This window comes from Coregonus clupeaformis, chromosome 15 (assembly GCF_020615455.1).
Source record: "Coregonus clupeaformis isolate EN_2021a chromosome 15, ASM2061545v1, whole genome shotgun sequence".
Classification (NCBI taxonomy): Eukaryota; Metazoa; Chordata; class Actinopteri; order Salmoniformes; family Salmonidae; genus Coregonus; species Coregonus clupeaformis.
In genome coordinates, this window is record NC_059206.1 from 53,581,492 (window position 1) to 53,598,396 (window position 16,905).

At 43.2% G+C, this 16,905-nt stretch overlaps 1 protein-coding gene across 2 annotated transcripts in view; it reads left to right on the forward strand.

Moving 5' to 3' along the window:
- LOC121582723 (dymeclin-like) overlaps positions 1–16,050 on the forward strand; it is a 162,336-nt gene extending 146,286 nt beyond the window's left edge. For both annotated transcript variants that reach the window (XM_041898774.2, XM_041898773.2), the window contains exons 16-17: positions 1,478–1,591; positions 13,620–16,050. In XM_041898774.2, the coding sequence (XP_041754708.1) occupies positions 1,478–1,591; positions 13,620–13,769 (264 nt within the window). In that variant the 3' untranslated portion in view covers positions 13,770–16,050. The remainder of the gene's footprint in view (positions 1–1,477; positions 1,592–13,619) is intronic.
- The last annotated feature ends 855 nt before the right edge of the window (positions 16,051–16,905 follow it).

Sequence of the window (16,905 nt, forward strand, 5' to 3'; positions counted from 1 at the left end):
CTGGCGGCGTAGTGTGTTACTGATGGTTGGCTTTGTTACTTTGGTCCCAGCTCTCTGCAGGTCATTCACTAGGTCCCCCGTGTGGTTCTGGGATTTTTGCTCACCGTTCTTGTGATCATTTTGACTCGCACGGGGTGAGATCTTGCGTGGAGCCCCAGATCGAGGGAGATTATCAGTGGTTTTGTATGTCTTCCATTTCCTAATAATTGCTCCCACAGTTGATATCTTCAAACCAAGCTGCTTACCTATTGCAGATTCAGTCTTCCCAGCCTGGTGCAGGTCTACTTTTTTGTTTTTGGTGTCCTTTGACAGCTCTTTGGTCTTGGCCATTGTGAAGTTTGGAGTGTGACTGTTTGAGGTTGTGGACAGGTGTCTTTTATACTGATAACAAGTTCAAACAGGTGCCATTAATACAGGTAACGAGTGGAGGACAGAGGAGCCTCTTAAAGAAGAAGTTACAGGTCTGTGAGAGCCAGACATCTTGCTTGTTTGTAGGTGACCAAATACTTATTTTCCACCATAATTTGCAAATAAATTCATTAAAAATCCTACAATGGGATTTTCTGGATTTTTTTTTCTCAATTTGTCTGTCATAGTTGACGTGTACCTATGATGAAAATTACAGGCCTCTCTCATCTTTTTAAGTGGGAGAACTTGCACAATTGGTGGCTGACTAAATACTTTTTTTCCCCACTGTATATAGCAAAGAAGGGCGTTATTGTCAACATAAAAGGTGAATGATGGGCTTTTTTCAGGTGGAGTTATAATACTCATTCACGCGTGCACAGTTTTACAACAGGTCTAATTTATAATGGGACACATATGTATGGCTTGCGCCAAGTTTATAAATCTCTATTTTTTGTGTAAAATGTACACAGTGGTTATAAATGAGGCCCCGGGTCTCGGCTGGTCTCACGAAGAAACTACGAGTCCTCATTGTCCCGAAGTTGAGTCAAGACCGAGTAAAAATGGATCCGAGACACTATGTGGTCTACTACAACCCTGCCTGAGGGGGTGATGGTGAGGGGGTGACGTCTGTTGCAATGGTAAACTAGTGTGAAGACCCAAAGCACAGGATTAAATGAATTAGGATCCAGATGATACAAATAGAAGCTGAGAAGAGATGATAGTTCAATCAGATCAACATATGTTATTGATGTACAGAGACGAGACTCATTGAAGTGTAAATTCTCTTGAGTGTCAGTGGTGTCAAAGAAAAGCACTGCCTCAGTTTCATGAAAGACTAGCCTTTCACAGTCATGAAAAGACTAGACCTCAAATTGTAACTGTGTGTAATTGTTCACTTACAATTACACACACACAGACGAAAAACACTATCTCTCTCACACTACGCGCACACACACACACACACACACACAAAAGACTGAAAAACAACAGTTAAACTGAAAGGTTCCTAAAGCTAACATACACACACACACAGGTCCTTTTCCTGACGTGTGTGTCACTGTCCCCCCAGGTGCTAAGTTTCTTCAGCCAGCGTCTTGAGGCAGCAGGGACAGACCTGTCAGTAGAGAGGGTTCAGGAGGTCATCATGAAGGGAGCACAGGCCCTGCCCAAAGACCGCCTCAAGGTAAGACCATAGACACACACACACACACACAGGGTTGGGTAGGTTACTTTCCAAATGTAATCCGTTACTAGTTACCTGTCCAAAATTGTCATTAGTAATGTAACGTTTAGATTACCCAAACGTAATCTGATTACTTTGTTACTTTTGGTAGGAGCGAGCAGGGATGGGGAAGGGGATTGATGGGGCTGAGGATGAGGATAGGATGGGAGCTGGGGATAGGGATTGATGGGGCTGGGGATGAGGATAGGATGGGAGCTGGGGATGAGGATAGGATGGGAGCTGGGGTTGAGGATAGGATGGGAGCTGGGGATGAGGAAAGGGGAGTTACGAGAAAGGGATTTTTTTTTACTTATCTATTGTTTACGTAACACTTATTTCTCTTAAAACTGCATTGTTGGTTAGGTCTTGTAAGAAAGCATTTCACTGTAAGGTCTACACCTGTTGTATTCGGCGCATGTGACAAATAAAATGTGATTTGATTTGGGCTGGGAGGTTGAGAGCTTGGCTGGGACTGGGCAGTTAGGGATGAGCTTAGACAAAGACCAGCTCCAATCTTCATTAGCATTAGTGTTCCCGTCACGGCCATCCTTCCTGCCTGGTGAATATGCTGCTGCAGGTAATGACATTTCAAGAAGATGCCACCGCTCCGACACTTTGTCTTCTGCCTGCATCCCAAATGGCACCGTATTCCCTATATATTGCACTACCTTTGACAGTGCATTATATAGGGAATAGGGTGTCATTTGGGATCCGGGAGAGAAATAAATCTGCCAGCAGCACCTCGTTACCTTGCTCTCGCCGCGGGATGCCGCATACCCACAATCCCCCATCCATACATTAATCAAGGAGGAAATATGTATCCTAGGTATGTGGTCCATCTTCAGCGCCCAGATGCCTTAATTGAGTGTTTCATCATGTGTTCCACATTCTGTCTCATGTCATTGGAACCGGAAGGCATTTGTCTCTACTACTACTGTAACTAGCTAGCTAATGGATATAAGGGATGTTCTGTTTAACGACCAGCCATATCCTCCTTCTATACATCTCAGCACCCTCCATTTCAGCATTTCTCTATGTAGCATATATGACAAAAATCTGCAGTCTCTTCATCTAGGCATAGGTATCTGTCAGAACCTGGGTTTAAATAGTATTTGTTTTCTTTCAAATACTATACAGTATTCAGTGTCTGTAGCACAGGATTGTAGTCCTCTGTAGCTCAGCTGGTAGAGCACGGCGCTTGTAACGCCAAGGTAGTGGGTTCGATCCCCGGGACCACCCATACACAAAAATGTATGCACGCATGACTGTAAGTCGCTTTGGATAAAAGCGTCTGCTAAATGGCATATTATTATTATTATTATTATTATTATTATTATTATTATCCTTTTTCAACACCTACCGTATGTTGCCCATGAGAACCCCTGCATTATCCTTTATCTAGGCAAGTATCTTTGTTTAGGTGTGTCTGTCTATGCAGGTCATGTTATGGAACTGGTCTGATTGACAGCTAGTGTAGCTTTATTTCTCATCTCTTCTTTAGTGTAATGATATCATGCTGGCCTTGCCTGATGTATCCTGACACAATATTACCACTGCAGTGTGATAATCTAGATCGATCCTTCCATCGCTCAACTCTGCCTCAGTCTGCTCTGCCTGAGAGATACTCATCACTTCCCTGTCTGTCTCCCTGTCACCCTGTCTCCCTGTCTCCCTGTCTCCCTGTCTCCCTGTCACTCTGTCTCCCTGTCTCCCTGTCTCCCTGTCTCCCTGTCTCCCTGTCACTCTGTCTCCCAGTCTCCTGTCTCCCTGTCTCCCTGTCACCCTGTCTCCCTGTCTCCTGTCTCCCTGTCTCCCTGTCACCCTGTCTCCCTGTCACCCTGTCTCCCTGTCTCCCTGTCTCCCTGTCTCCCTGTCACTCTGTCTCCCAGTCTCCCTGTCTCCCTGTCACCCTGTCTCCTGTCACCCTGTCTCCCTGTCACCTGTCTCCCTGTCTCCCTGTCACCTGTCTCCCTGTCTCCCTGTCTCCTGTCTCCTGTCACTCTGTCTCCCAGTCTCCCTGTCTCCCTGTCACTCTGTCTCCCTGTCTTTCTCCCTGCATTCACTCATTCCCCTTCTTTTAATTAGGTTGTGTCCCAAATGGCATCCTAGTTCCTATATAGTGCCCTTTTCCCCAAAAAAAAAGTAGTGCACTATATAGGGAATCCGGTGCCATTTGGGACAGCCTTATCTTCTAAATAACAATTAATAGGCTAATGATTAATGCTGTATGAAATTATCAATAAGTCTTTAATTGCCCTCTCAAAGCACTTATATGGAGCATTGCCCAGCTATTTGTTAAATTGAGATGGCTTGGTAGAAGGTCTTTAAAGTGCAATTTAAATATTTTGCTGTGCAACCAGGAGTTTAATAATTGTTGTAATGATAAGGCTTCGCTGTACCTTTGTTTCAGAGTGCCCTAGAGAAAACAAGCAAGTGCAGATTCATTAGCTTCATGGTTGCACCATTACTACAGCGCAAATGGCTTGCTTCTAACACAATCAGGTCAAACGATCTGACCCATATTACCAGCGCAATATTTGTATCTTCCTATAGCACAGGGTTTCCTAAACTCGGTCTTACGCCAAAATTTCATGTGGTGCTTCTAACTTTTTTAAGTTGAGCGCACCAGTGCTACCAATGCCATTTTTTTATTCAGTGCCCTACATGGTAGAGTACTATAAAATTGGACAATAGTTGGAAAGGCCTTTTATTAGGTTTCGACTGGCTATCTAACTGATCATCTATCTTTACTGGCTATCAAACAGATTTAATAAACGTGAATCTGAATCTGCCCATCACGGGAGTTGGGTTCAGCAGCAGCTGAATGTGTGGATGTGGAGTTTAAATGACTAATTCTGACTTCCTTTTACCATTATCATGATGATAGGACATAGTCTAGTCAGTCACTGGTTCTATACAGATGGACCAAACTAGACATAGAAGAACATGGTAGACTTGTATAGTCTAAAACGAGCTAAAGGATGTATGTCCATGGACATCTGGATCTCAAGGGGTCTAGTCTGGGTTTGTGTCTCAATGGCTCCGGTTTTTACTTTATCTCTCTTGGACACACAGTCACTGGTTTTATTACACATACAGATCAACTAGACTAGACATATATTAGCATTGAAGTGGTGAATGAACTAGACATGGACATAGAACTAGACATAGACCAGCATGGTAGACATGGTAGACACATTGACTCACGCATGTCTGGCTGACTCATTGTATCTCCCTGGCCGTCTGTCTTTATGAAAGGGTTAACAGAAGGTGAGAATGCCCCAGGGATATCTAGCTGATGTTTCTTCACCACACCACAGTGTCCCAGCAGCGTCAGACTGCCCCTATTATGTGTCTGACCTCTGCCCTCAGCCCCCAGACAGAGACAAAGGACCCATCCAGGGCTAGGGGCCAGCCACTCTCTCTCCCTGCCTGCTGTCCAGCCTCCCTCTCTCTGCCTTTCTCTCTCTCTCTCTCTCTCTCTCTCTCTCTCTCCCTGCCTGCTGTCCAGCCTCCCTCTCTCTGCCTTTCTCTCTGAATCTGTCTGTCTGTCTGTCTGTCTCTCTCTCCCTGTCTGCTGTCCAGACTCCCTCTCTCTGCCTTTCTCTCTGTATCTGTCTCTGTCTGTCTCTCTCTCCCTGCACCTGCTGTCCAGCCTCCCTCTCTCTGCCTTTCTCTCTGTGTCTGTCTCTCTCTCCCTACCTGCTGTCCATCCTCCCTCTCTCTGCCTTTCTCTCTGCCTCCGTTTTTTCCTCTCCTTCTCCCAGGTTCTCTCCCTCTCTCCCTGCCTACCTCTCTCCCCCTACATCCCTCCCTGCCTTTCACTCTCCCGGTCCACTGTGAGCCCAGTCCCCTCTCCCCCTCCTCTCCATTTGAATATCAACAGAGCCGGCCCTGTGTTGTTACTCCTCCAGCTATCAGGCTCAACGACTTTCAACGACAGACAGAGCTTAAGTCCCAAATGGCACCCTATTCCCTACATAGTGCACTACTTTTTACCAGAAAGGTAGTGCACTATATGGGGAATAGTGTCCCATTTGGGATGTAGACAGACAGCGCCTGTGGAATGTATTGTTTGGCCTGCGCTGCCTCGTTCTGTAGTGATAAGGTACAGACAGTTTGGCTCCTTGGGAGGGGAGAGGAGAGTGGAGGGTAGAGTAGGGGAGGATAGGAGGGAAGGGGACAGAGAAGGGGGAAGGAGAGGAGGGATAGAAGAGAGGAAGGTAGGAGAGGAGAGAGGAGAACGCTCCATACCTGGGGCTTCCAGAGGCCAGCAGACTGAGTAGGAGACGAGCCCCTCACACCTGAACATCTACCTGAAACACACCTGAACAGCTACCTGAAACACACCTGAACATCTACCTGAAACGTACCAATAATAGAATAAACGTGTGTTGTTTTGTGTGTAAAGTTAGTTTTTTTTTCTTCTGATCTGCTTCTAGCTGCATTCCACCCTGTCTGCGTGGGGTCTGAAAAGCTTATTCCTTCTAAGCCATGTAACAGTGGGAACAGAGAGAACAGAGAGTCCTACTGTCGATATGGACCCAGTCAGTCAGTCTGTGTTCTGGGGGGCGAGGGCTGGGGGCGCTGAGCTGACATGCATCCCAAATGGTACCCTATTCCCTATAATGCACTACTTATTACCAGGGCCCATAGGGAATATGGTTCCATTTGGGATGCACGCCTGGGCTGGTCTGACTCTGACTGGCATAAGCCTGGGCCAAGTATGTAGTGTGCTCTGCAGGCAGGGAAGGGAGAGAGAAGGGAATGAGAGAGGGGAGTTGCTGGAACCAGGCCAAACATGAGCCAATCCTGGGCCAGCTTGTTTGTCTGCTTCCCAGGAAACACTGGGGCCAGTGCAAGGGTGGCTGGATTGGGCTCTGTAGTGTGTTTACCTGACCATATTAGTCTGAAGCCAGTTTGCTAGCAAAGTTCTAGCAAAACAACATTGACAGCAAGCCATGCAAGCAACAAGGGACTGATCTAGACAGCTTTTCAATGAACTAGCTAGCTGTTTTGAATGCATTGTATACCTAATGATAGCTAGCCAGACGAAGCACTGGCTGATACAGAGTATCATATGAACACACAGGATCCATAGCCCATATGCCAGGCTGTGCCACAGACCGATACCCCCATACCCACAACTGTTATTGTGTTGAGTGGACACAATGAAGCCTATAATACTATCCAGTTAGTGAATGGACCCAGCCTGTCCCTGACCACAGCATAAAGGAGTAGAAAAGAAAAGTGTGTGGCCCAAGCATCGCCCTGTGAACTGGTGGCATATGATGAGATATCACTGTATTATTGATGATTATACAGGCCTGCCTGCTGCAGTTCTTGGATGGGCTTGGCTGGGTTGTTGGTTGAAAGAGAGACTCTCTGGGTGGCCTCTTGTCGGTGGTAGGAAGGACACTAGATGCTACTGGGCATGAGCAGGGTAGGTATTTACATTATAATTAAATCACAATGGATTCATTTTCATGAAACAGCTGCCTGTGTTAGCTGCCGAGTTATTGCAATGTCTCTAGCTAGCAATCTATGTTGTGCTAGCTAGCGAATATGCTAACGTTAGCTAGCTAGCTAGCTAAACATTTGGCTATGGGCTGGCACTGGCAGTATGGGATTATGGAAAGTGAATTAAATTGTTTCTTCGTCATCTTGCTTGGCAGTTATCTAGCTATCTAACAACATTAGCGCAGCTAGCTAGCTAACATTGGAATCTAGTCCATGAACTAGCTAAGCAACACACACGGACATGCATTGTCAAACAAAACTACTGCCACCTTCTGTTTTGGAGTATTTTAAAAGGCTGAGTAGCTGACGACTTGAAGGACTTTGCTGTGTGAACACAAAAGAGATTGACTGCCGACACTCTGTTCAGAGGTGCTAAGTACTGTCGGCAGGCAAACATTTGACAATCCTACCGCTGTGTCTGAACTATAACCTTAGCAACCCTTAAGCAACCCCTCAGGTCTTCCTTAACGAGCGTTCTCTCTCACCTGATGTCACCTGAAATCAAAGATGGTATGTAGCTTTCAGTGAGTGGGTTAGGTGTAGCTAGGAGAGCCAGGTAACTGAGGCAAAATGGGTTAACGCACGCACACACACACACAGGCATATACAGTGAGGGAAAAAAGTATTTGATCCCCTGCTGATTTTGTACTTTTGCCCACTGACAAAGACATGATCAGTCTATAATTGTAATTGTAGGTTTATTTGAACAGTGAGAGACAGAATAACAACAACAAAATCCAGAAAAACGCATGTCAAAAATGTTATGAATTGATTTGCATTTTAATGAGGGAAATAAGTATTTGACCCCTCTGCAAAACATTACTTAGTACTTGGTGGCAAAACCCTTGTTGGCAATCACAGAGGTCAGACATTTCTTGTAGTTGGCCACCAGGTTTGCACACATCTCAGGAGGGATTTTGTTCCACTCCTCTTTGCAGATCTTCTCCAAGTCATTAAGGTTTTGAGGCTGACGTTTGGCAACTCGAACCTTAAGATCCCTCCACAGATTTTCTATGGGATTAAGGTCTGGAGACTGGCTAGGCCTCTCCAGGACCTTAATGTGCTTCTTCCTGAGCCACTCCTTTGTTGCCTTGGCCGTGTGTTTTGGGTCATTGTCATGCTGGAATACCCATCAATGACCAATTTTCAATGCCCTGGCTGAGGGAAGGAGGTTCTCACCCAAGATTTGACGGTACATTGCCCCGTCCATCGTCCCTTTGATGCTGTGAAGTTGTCCTGTCCCCTTAGCAGAAAAACACCCCCAAAGCATAATGTTTCCACCTCCATGTTTGACGGTGGGGATGGTGTTCTTTGGGTCATAGGCAGCATTCCTCCTCCACCAAACACGGCGAGTTGAGATGATGCCAAAGAGCTCGATTTCGGTCTCATCTGACCACAACACTTTCACCCAGTTCTCCTCTGAATCATTCAGATGTTCATTGGCAAACTTCAGACGGGCCTGTATATGTGCTTCTTGAACAGGGGGACCTTGCGGGCGCTGCAGGATTTCAGTCCTTCACGGCATAGTGTGTTACCAATTGTTTTCTTGGTGACTATGGTCCCAGCTGCCTTGAGATCATTGACAAGATCCTCCCGGGTAGTTCTGGGCTGATTCCTCACCGTTCTCATGATCATTGCAACTCCACGAGGTGAGACCTTGCATGGAGCCCCAGGCCAAGGGAGATTGACAGTTCTTTTGTGTTTCTTCCATTTGCGAATAATCGCTCCAACTGTTGTCACCTTCTCACCAAGCTGCTTGGCGATGGTCTTGTAGCCCATTCCAGCCTTGTGTAGGTCTACAATCTTGTCCCTGACATCCTTGGAGAGCTCTTTGGTCTTGGCCATGGTGGAGAGTTTGGAATCTGATTGATTGATTGCTTCTGTGGACAGGTGTATTTTATACAGGTAACAAGCTGAGATTAGGAGCACTCCCTTTAAGAGTGTGCTCCTAATCTCAGTTCGTTACCTGTATAAAAGACACCTGGGAGCCAGGAATCTTTCTGATTGAGAGGGGGTCAAATACTTATTTCCCTCATTAAAATGCAAATCAATTTATAACATTTTTGACATGCGTTTTTCTGGATTTTTTTGTTGTTATTCTGTCTCTCACTGTTCAAATAAACCTACCATTAAAATGATAGACTGATAATTTCTTTGTCAGTGGGCAAACGTACAAAATCAGCAGGGGATCAAATACATTTTTCCCTCACTATAGATATACAGTGCCTTCAGAAAGTATTCACACCCCTTGACGTTCTACATTACATTGTGGGATTAAAATTGATTTAACTGTCTTTTTTTCGGGGGGGGTTCTCGATCTACACAAAATATTCTTATGTTAATGTGGAAGAAAAATTATATAATTTGTATAATATGTATACTAAATAAAACACTAATATATCTTGATTAGATAAGTATTCAACACCCTGAGTCAATACATGTTAGAATCACCTTTGGCAGCAATTACAGCTGTGAGTCTTTTTGGGTAAGTCTCTAAGAGCTTTCCACACCTGGATTGTGCAACATTTGCCCATTATTCTTTTCCAGGTTCTTCAAGCTCTGTCAAATTGGTTGTTCATCATTGCTAGACAACCATTTTCAGGTCTTGACATAGCATTTCAAGCAGATTTAAGTCAAAACTGTAACTCGACCACTCAGGAACATTCACTGTCTTACACAGAAAGCGGCACAGGTCCTAATCCAGGCACTTGTCATCTCCCGTCTGGATTACTGCAACTCGCTGTTGGCTGTGCTCCCTGCCTGTGCCATTACATAATAAATAATAAAAAACCCTACAACTTATCCAGAACGCTGCAGCCCGTCTGGTGTTCGACCTTCCCAAGTTCTCTCATGTCACCCCGCTCCTCCACACACTCCACTGGCTTCCAGTTGAGGCTCGCATCTACTACAAGACCATGGTGCTTGCCTACGGAGCTGTGAGGGGAACGGCACCTCCTTACCTTCAGGCTCTGATCAGACCCTACACCTAAACGAGAGCACTACGTTCATCCACCTCTGGCCTGCTAGCTCCCCTACCTCTACAGAAGCACAGTTCCTGCTCAGCCCAGTCAAAGCTATTTGCTGCTCTGGCACCCCAATGGTGGAACAAGCTCCCCCACGACGCCAGGACAGCGGAGTCACTGACCACCTTCCGGAGACACTCGAAACCCTACCTCTTTAAGGAATACCTGGAATAGTATAAAGCAATCCTTCTACCCCCCCCCCCCAGCCCCCCATTAAAAAAGAAAAAAAAGTGGTTGTCCCACTTGCTATCATAAGTTGAATGCACCAATTTGTAAGTCGCTCTGGATAAGAGCGTCTGCTAAATTATGTAAATGTAAATGTCTTCTTGGTAAGCAACTCCAATGTAGATTTGGCCTTGTGTTTTAGGCTATTGTCCTGCTGAAAGGTGAATGAATTTCCCAGTGTCTGGTGGAAACCAGGCTTTCCTCTAGGATTTTGTCTGTATTTAGCTCCATTCCATTTCTTTTTTATCCTGAAAAACTCCCCAGTCCTTAACGATTACAAGCATACCCATTTATTATTTATTATTTAGCATTTATTATTATTTATACCCATAACATGATGCATCCACACCAATGCTTGAAAATATGGAGTGGTACTCAGTAATGTGTTGTATTGGATTTGCCCCAAACATAACACTTTGTGTTCAGGACAAAAAGTTAATTGCTTTGCCACATTTTTTGCAGTATTACTTTAGTGCCTTGTTGCAAACAGGATGTATGTTTTGGAATATTTTGATTCTGTACAGGCTTCCTCAGTTTTCTCCTATCACAGCCATTAACTGTCTTAAGTCACCATTGGCCTCCCTGAGAGGCTTCCTTCCTCTCCGGCAACTTAGGAAGGACACCTGTATCTTTGTAGTGACTGTGTGTATTGATACACCATCCAAAGTGTAATTAATAACTTCACCATGCTCAAAGGGATATTCAAATCTGCTTTTTTATTTTTACCCATCTACCAATAGTTGCCCTTCTTTGCGAGACATTGGAAAACCTGCCTGGTCTTTGTGGTTGAATCTGTGTTTGAAATTCACTGGACCTTAAGATAATTGTATGTGTGGGGTACAGAGATGAGGTAATCATTCAAATATCATGTTAAACACTATTATTGCACACAGTGTGTCCATGCAACTCATTATGTGACTTGATGTGATCTGAACGTATTTAGGCCTGCCATAACACAGGGGTTGAATACTTATTGACTCAAGACATTTCAGCTTTTCATTTTTTATTAATTTGTAAACATAAAAAAAAAACATAATTCCACTTTGACATTATGGGGTATTTTGTGTAGGTCAGTGACCAAAAAAATCTAAATTTAATCAATTTTAAATTTAGGCTGTAACACAACAAAATGTGTCAAATGTCAAGGGGTGGTGTGAATACTTTCTGAAGGCACTGTACACACACGCACACACACACACTGGCCGGTCACCACCACGTCCCCCTGATTGAGTGAGTCTCTAATATTCCTTTAATACGAAGTCGTTTTTTCAGCCAACTTTACCATACCGCCAACTTTTTTCTGCCTTTTCCGTATATCTGAAAGGTATTGCCGGTATCAAAGCCAAAACGTTTATTTCCGCCTAACGACCTAGTAATAATTTCGGTAAACTTCTGCCTACGGCTTAGTATGAAATGTAGCCGTAATGCTGAGGCGGCATTGGCACGTGCTGTGCTCTTAAACTCTTGATGGTTGCTAGGCAGCGCCAGTTAACCATCCTCCTGCCAGTTCTAAACTTTGCAAGGCATGTCACTTCTCCTATCTCTTCGCATAGCCCACCACTAAGCATGCAATGTTTTCTTAACCACAACTGGATGGATCCATAGAGAATTATTGTGGGAATAAATATCACTGAATGACAAATATTGGAATAAAGTAAGCTAATGCAATTGAAGGCATGTATCAAATTGTTGCATACTGAAACTCCCAAAGTTATCCAACCGCATGTGGTCAACTAGATTATAATTTCAGCACCATTTTGATTGGGACAGCGGTCGGGAGTAGGCCAATGGGACCAATGTCGTCCAAAAAGTTATACTTTTGAATCATATGTCCATAGAAGTTTCTTCCAAGAGTCTTGATGATCATCCAGGTGCTTCCAGGCGCTTTTTGGCAAACTTGAGTCAACTTTTTGGACGACATGGGTCGCACTATGCCTGGAGAAAACCAAAAACTGCATTCCACAGTCAACGGTCAAGCATGGTGGTGGTAGCGTGATGGTTTAGGGATGCTTTGCTGCCTCAGGACCTGGACGACTTGCCTTAATAGAAGGAACTATGATTTCTGCTCTGTATCAGAGAATTCTACAGGAGAATGTCAGGCCATCCGTCTGTGAGCTGAAGCTGAAGCGCAGCTGGGTCATGCAGCAAGACAATCATCAAAAACATACAATCAAGTCTAAATGAAAATGGCTAAAAAGCAACACATTTTAAGTTTTGGAATGGCCTAGTCAAAGTCCAGACCTAATCCCAATTGAGATTTTGTGGCAGGAATTGAAACGAGCAGTTCATGCTTGAAAACCCACAAATGTTGCTGAGTTAAAGCAGTTCTGCATGCAAGAGTGGGCCAAAATTCATCCACAGTGATGTGAGAGACTGATCAACAACTACAGGAAGCATTTGGTTGCAGTCATTACAGCTAAAGGTGGCACAACCAGTTATTGAGTGTAAGGGGGCAATTACTTTTTCACACAGGGGAATTGGGTGTTGTATGACTTTGTTAATTCAATAAATAAAATAAGTTATTTGTAATATTAGGTTTTGGTTGAAGATCTGATAAAAATATGCAAAAATTCAGAAAGGGGGCAAGAACTTTTTCACGGCACTGTGTCTCCCAGTTTATGGTTTCCAGTGTCCCAGTTAGGTCAATGGAGGGCTGATCACATGTTAACTGGGCCTGTTTAAAGGTCAGAGGTCACCTAAGTACCTTTACCTCAGCAACTAGACTGGTACAGATGGAATTACATCAGATGGATGGGTTTTGCATTTACATTTTACATTTTAGTCATTTAGCAGACGCTCTTATCCAGAGCGACTTACAGTTAGTGAGTGCATTTTTTTTTATTTTTTTTTATTTCATACTGGCCCCCTGTGGGAATCGAACCCACAACCCTGGCGTTGCAAGCGCAATGCTCTACCAACTGAGCTACACAGGGCCAGTTTTTGCTTGTAGCTAGCTAGCTCCTGTCCTGACTGGCTGTCACCAACCGGCTGCAGAGACTTTGACTCTTTTGTGTTGTCATCTGTAAGTAAAACCAGGGAGTTATAGACACTTAATCAGACATTTCTCTGGTCATATATGTTTGTCCAGAGATTGCGTCAAAACCAGAAGTCTCTAGACCCAGACCAAGACTAAAGATCAAGGCTCCATCTCTGTGGTTGTCCTGTCCATTGATCTTTATCTTAACATTTTCTTCTTCTGTCTTTTCTGTGTCTCTCAACAGAAGTTCCCGGAGCTGAAGTTTAAGTACGTGGAGGAGGACCAGCCTGAAGACTTCTTCATCCCTTATGTGTGGTCTCTGGTTTTCAACTCTGGAGTGGGCCTTCACTGGAGCCCTACAGGCATAGAACTATTCAGCATGGACTCTGGCTGATTGTGGAGGTTCACGTCTGTCTATGCTATGGGCCAATCCAAACTTCCACTTTAGTCAAATGTTCCCTTAGTCATGCATTGATGTAAATGGGAGAGGAAGGGAACATTTTACCTTAGTGGAAGTTAGTGTGTGTGTGTGTGTGTGTGTGCGCGTTGCTTTGGAAGTGCCTCTACCCTCACAGACAGATCCCTGGGTTACTATGGGATGTTCGACAGGAGGACAGTACCGGTCTTCCTTTCTGCTCCTATTTGTTCAAATCAGACAGTCTTCTCTCCTGTGCTTCCACTTAGCCTGGTTAGTCCAGACTGAACACTGAGCTCACCATTGTGAGTCATCATTCAGTCTGGTACAACCAGGCTAGCTTCCACATGGTTCAGCTCCACAACCAGACCTCAACAGCAGCACTGAATACTAGGGATGGTCCTCTTTACAGAGACATTTTGTTTTCTCCATTATTGGGAGTTTGGTACAGTTTTTGTCCAGTCTTTCTCTGGTTTTCTCTGGTTTTGCCTCACCTCAAATTCACCCTTGATTCTTTTGGGTTTGCTTGAATTGTACTTTCTTTTTTTTAATGAAGTAATGAAGTAATAAATAAATAAAATGTCAGAATTTAGAACAGGTCACCTGGGATCCTGGGTTGAGGACGGGACAGTTGATGACAGTTGACAGTTGGTGATGGCCTAAAGGTATCAATACGATACTTGTCGCTGTAGCCTGGTCCCAGATCTTGTCACAAACAGAATCTGGGACCAGGCTTTTGTGACTGTCCTAAGTCACGTCTTTACCACAGTAACGATTTACTATCAGTAGTTTAGTAAAACAGGGGTCCTCGTTTTTCATCAGTTTGATTCAACTCTCCTTATTTTCAGTCAGTTGTCCCAATGTTATTTTGTGCACAATCATGTTTGTTTGTTTATTTGTTTATTTGCATGTTTTATATGATTTGTTTTTTTATGATTGTATTTATTTTCATGTATGGATTTTTATATTTGTCCCCACCAAAACATAAACAACAATCAACAGCAACAACAGTAGCAAAATGATATCCTTAATATCCTTGTAAAGAAACATCAAAAAAGTTTTTTTTACGCTATCTTATTTCCTGGTAGTTATGTAGTTGTCTTAATGTCAATATAGAACAACAACAGCTGACAGATTTGCAAATTTAAAGTTGAATTTAGGAAGCATAATTATTATCTATAGAAAAATAACTGTATACTGTGTCACGTGTAAATGTTCCAGGATGCGTCAAAATTGGTACCCTATTCCCTATATAGTGCACTACTTTTGAGCAGAGCCCTATGGGGCCTGGTCAAAAATAGTGCACTGTAGGGATTAGGGTGCCATTTGAGATGAAACCCCAATGTTGTACTGATCAGGGAACACATGTATATTATTTTATAGACAAATACAAACATAAGTTTGTTGCTTTTCCTAGACGTTGTTCCATATGAATCTGAAGGGAAGATGTTCCTTGAAGTGTCCCAAATGGCACCCTATTCCCTCTATAGTGCACTACTAGGGCCACAGGGCTCTGGTCAAAAGTAGTGCCCTGTTTATTGAAACTTTGTCGCTTTAAATATTTTTAGTTCAGCAAAAAATAAACGGACAAATATATTTAGAATGAATATACATTTATATTTATGTATGAATCAACATGACATGCATAATAAAACATGATTGAGTGAGAGGTTGTCCCTATAGGCAGACTTGTCACCTGTAGGATCCACTGTTTTAAGTAAACATCGCTGTTACAGAACTACACAGTCAAAGATGGGGTGCCTCCCAATAATTTGTCCTTCTTCCTGAAGTGTGCACTTGTTCACTACTTCCCACACATTTAAAACCATTGAAGGGTGGTGAACAAGTACTCACTTTGGGAGAAAGGAGAGATTATTCGGATGTACCCAAAGATTTCTTTACTTGCATTCAGTAACAAGAGTCTTGTCTATAGTGAGGCCCTTGAGAAGCACTCTTGAAAGCATTATATTTATCTCTCTGTCATCATCTCTTTATCTCTCTATATTTATTTGGGGTTGTTATGACTGCTGTTTTCAGCTGAAAAAGAACAATGTGTTAAAACTGGAAACTTGCTGTTTGCGTGCAAGTAAATTATTCTAGAATGTTACTTCACTAAGAACAGACTAAAGTACCATGCTTCTACATTTTAGATTATTTTACAACCACCTCCCTTCATATAATACCCCCTTTCTACTTCAAATGTAATGGTTCTCTTCTATACCTCCTATGTAAACAAACATAAATAAAAAACAGCTGTTGTAAAAAATGATTGTATGTTAAAATAATTATGGGTTGGTAGGTACAGATCTTGAGTACATTTTATCTGTATATCACTCTATTACAATGACGACAGAGAGACAGACTGTTTTCTATAAGGAGGTGAAATTGAAGCATGAATCCACTTAGGTAGCTGGAGTTAACAATACAATGTGATCCTTTGTGTGTTTATGTCAACGCTATTGAAGGGAATTTCAAGCATTTTCCTCTTTATTTGATCGATTTTCATGGCTGAATTACATTTTCCTTTCTGAAGAACAATAATACTTGATTTAATGTAATGTGAAGAATAGACCATAAGATGGCTACTAACAATGATGTAACATTTCTACTCCATTTCTGGGTTTGGACTGCTCCAAATCAAATCAAATTTTATTTGTCACATACACATGTTTAGCAGATGTTATAGCGGGTGTAGCGAAATGCTTGTGCTTCTAGCTCCGACAGTGCAGTAATATCTAACACGTAATATCTAACAATTTCACAACATATACCCAATACACACAAAACTAGTGAGGAATGGGATTTAAGAATATATACATATATGGATAAGCAATGACAGAGCGGCCTGGACTAAGATACAGTAGAATATTATAGAATAGAATGCAGTATAAACATATGAGATGAGTAGTGCAAAGCCTGTTACAAAAACTATAGAGTTGCTCTTTTCTTTCCTTTCGTTAGCCAACTCGCATGACACACACACACACACCTACACACCTATTCTAGATGCGCCAGATGGCTAAGGTCTTGGTAAAGTGCCATGTTAGCTACGCTCACCTTGTTGTTTCCTGTAGTAGGGGTCACCTTACAGAGGGCTTCCATTACAATGCGTCCC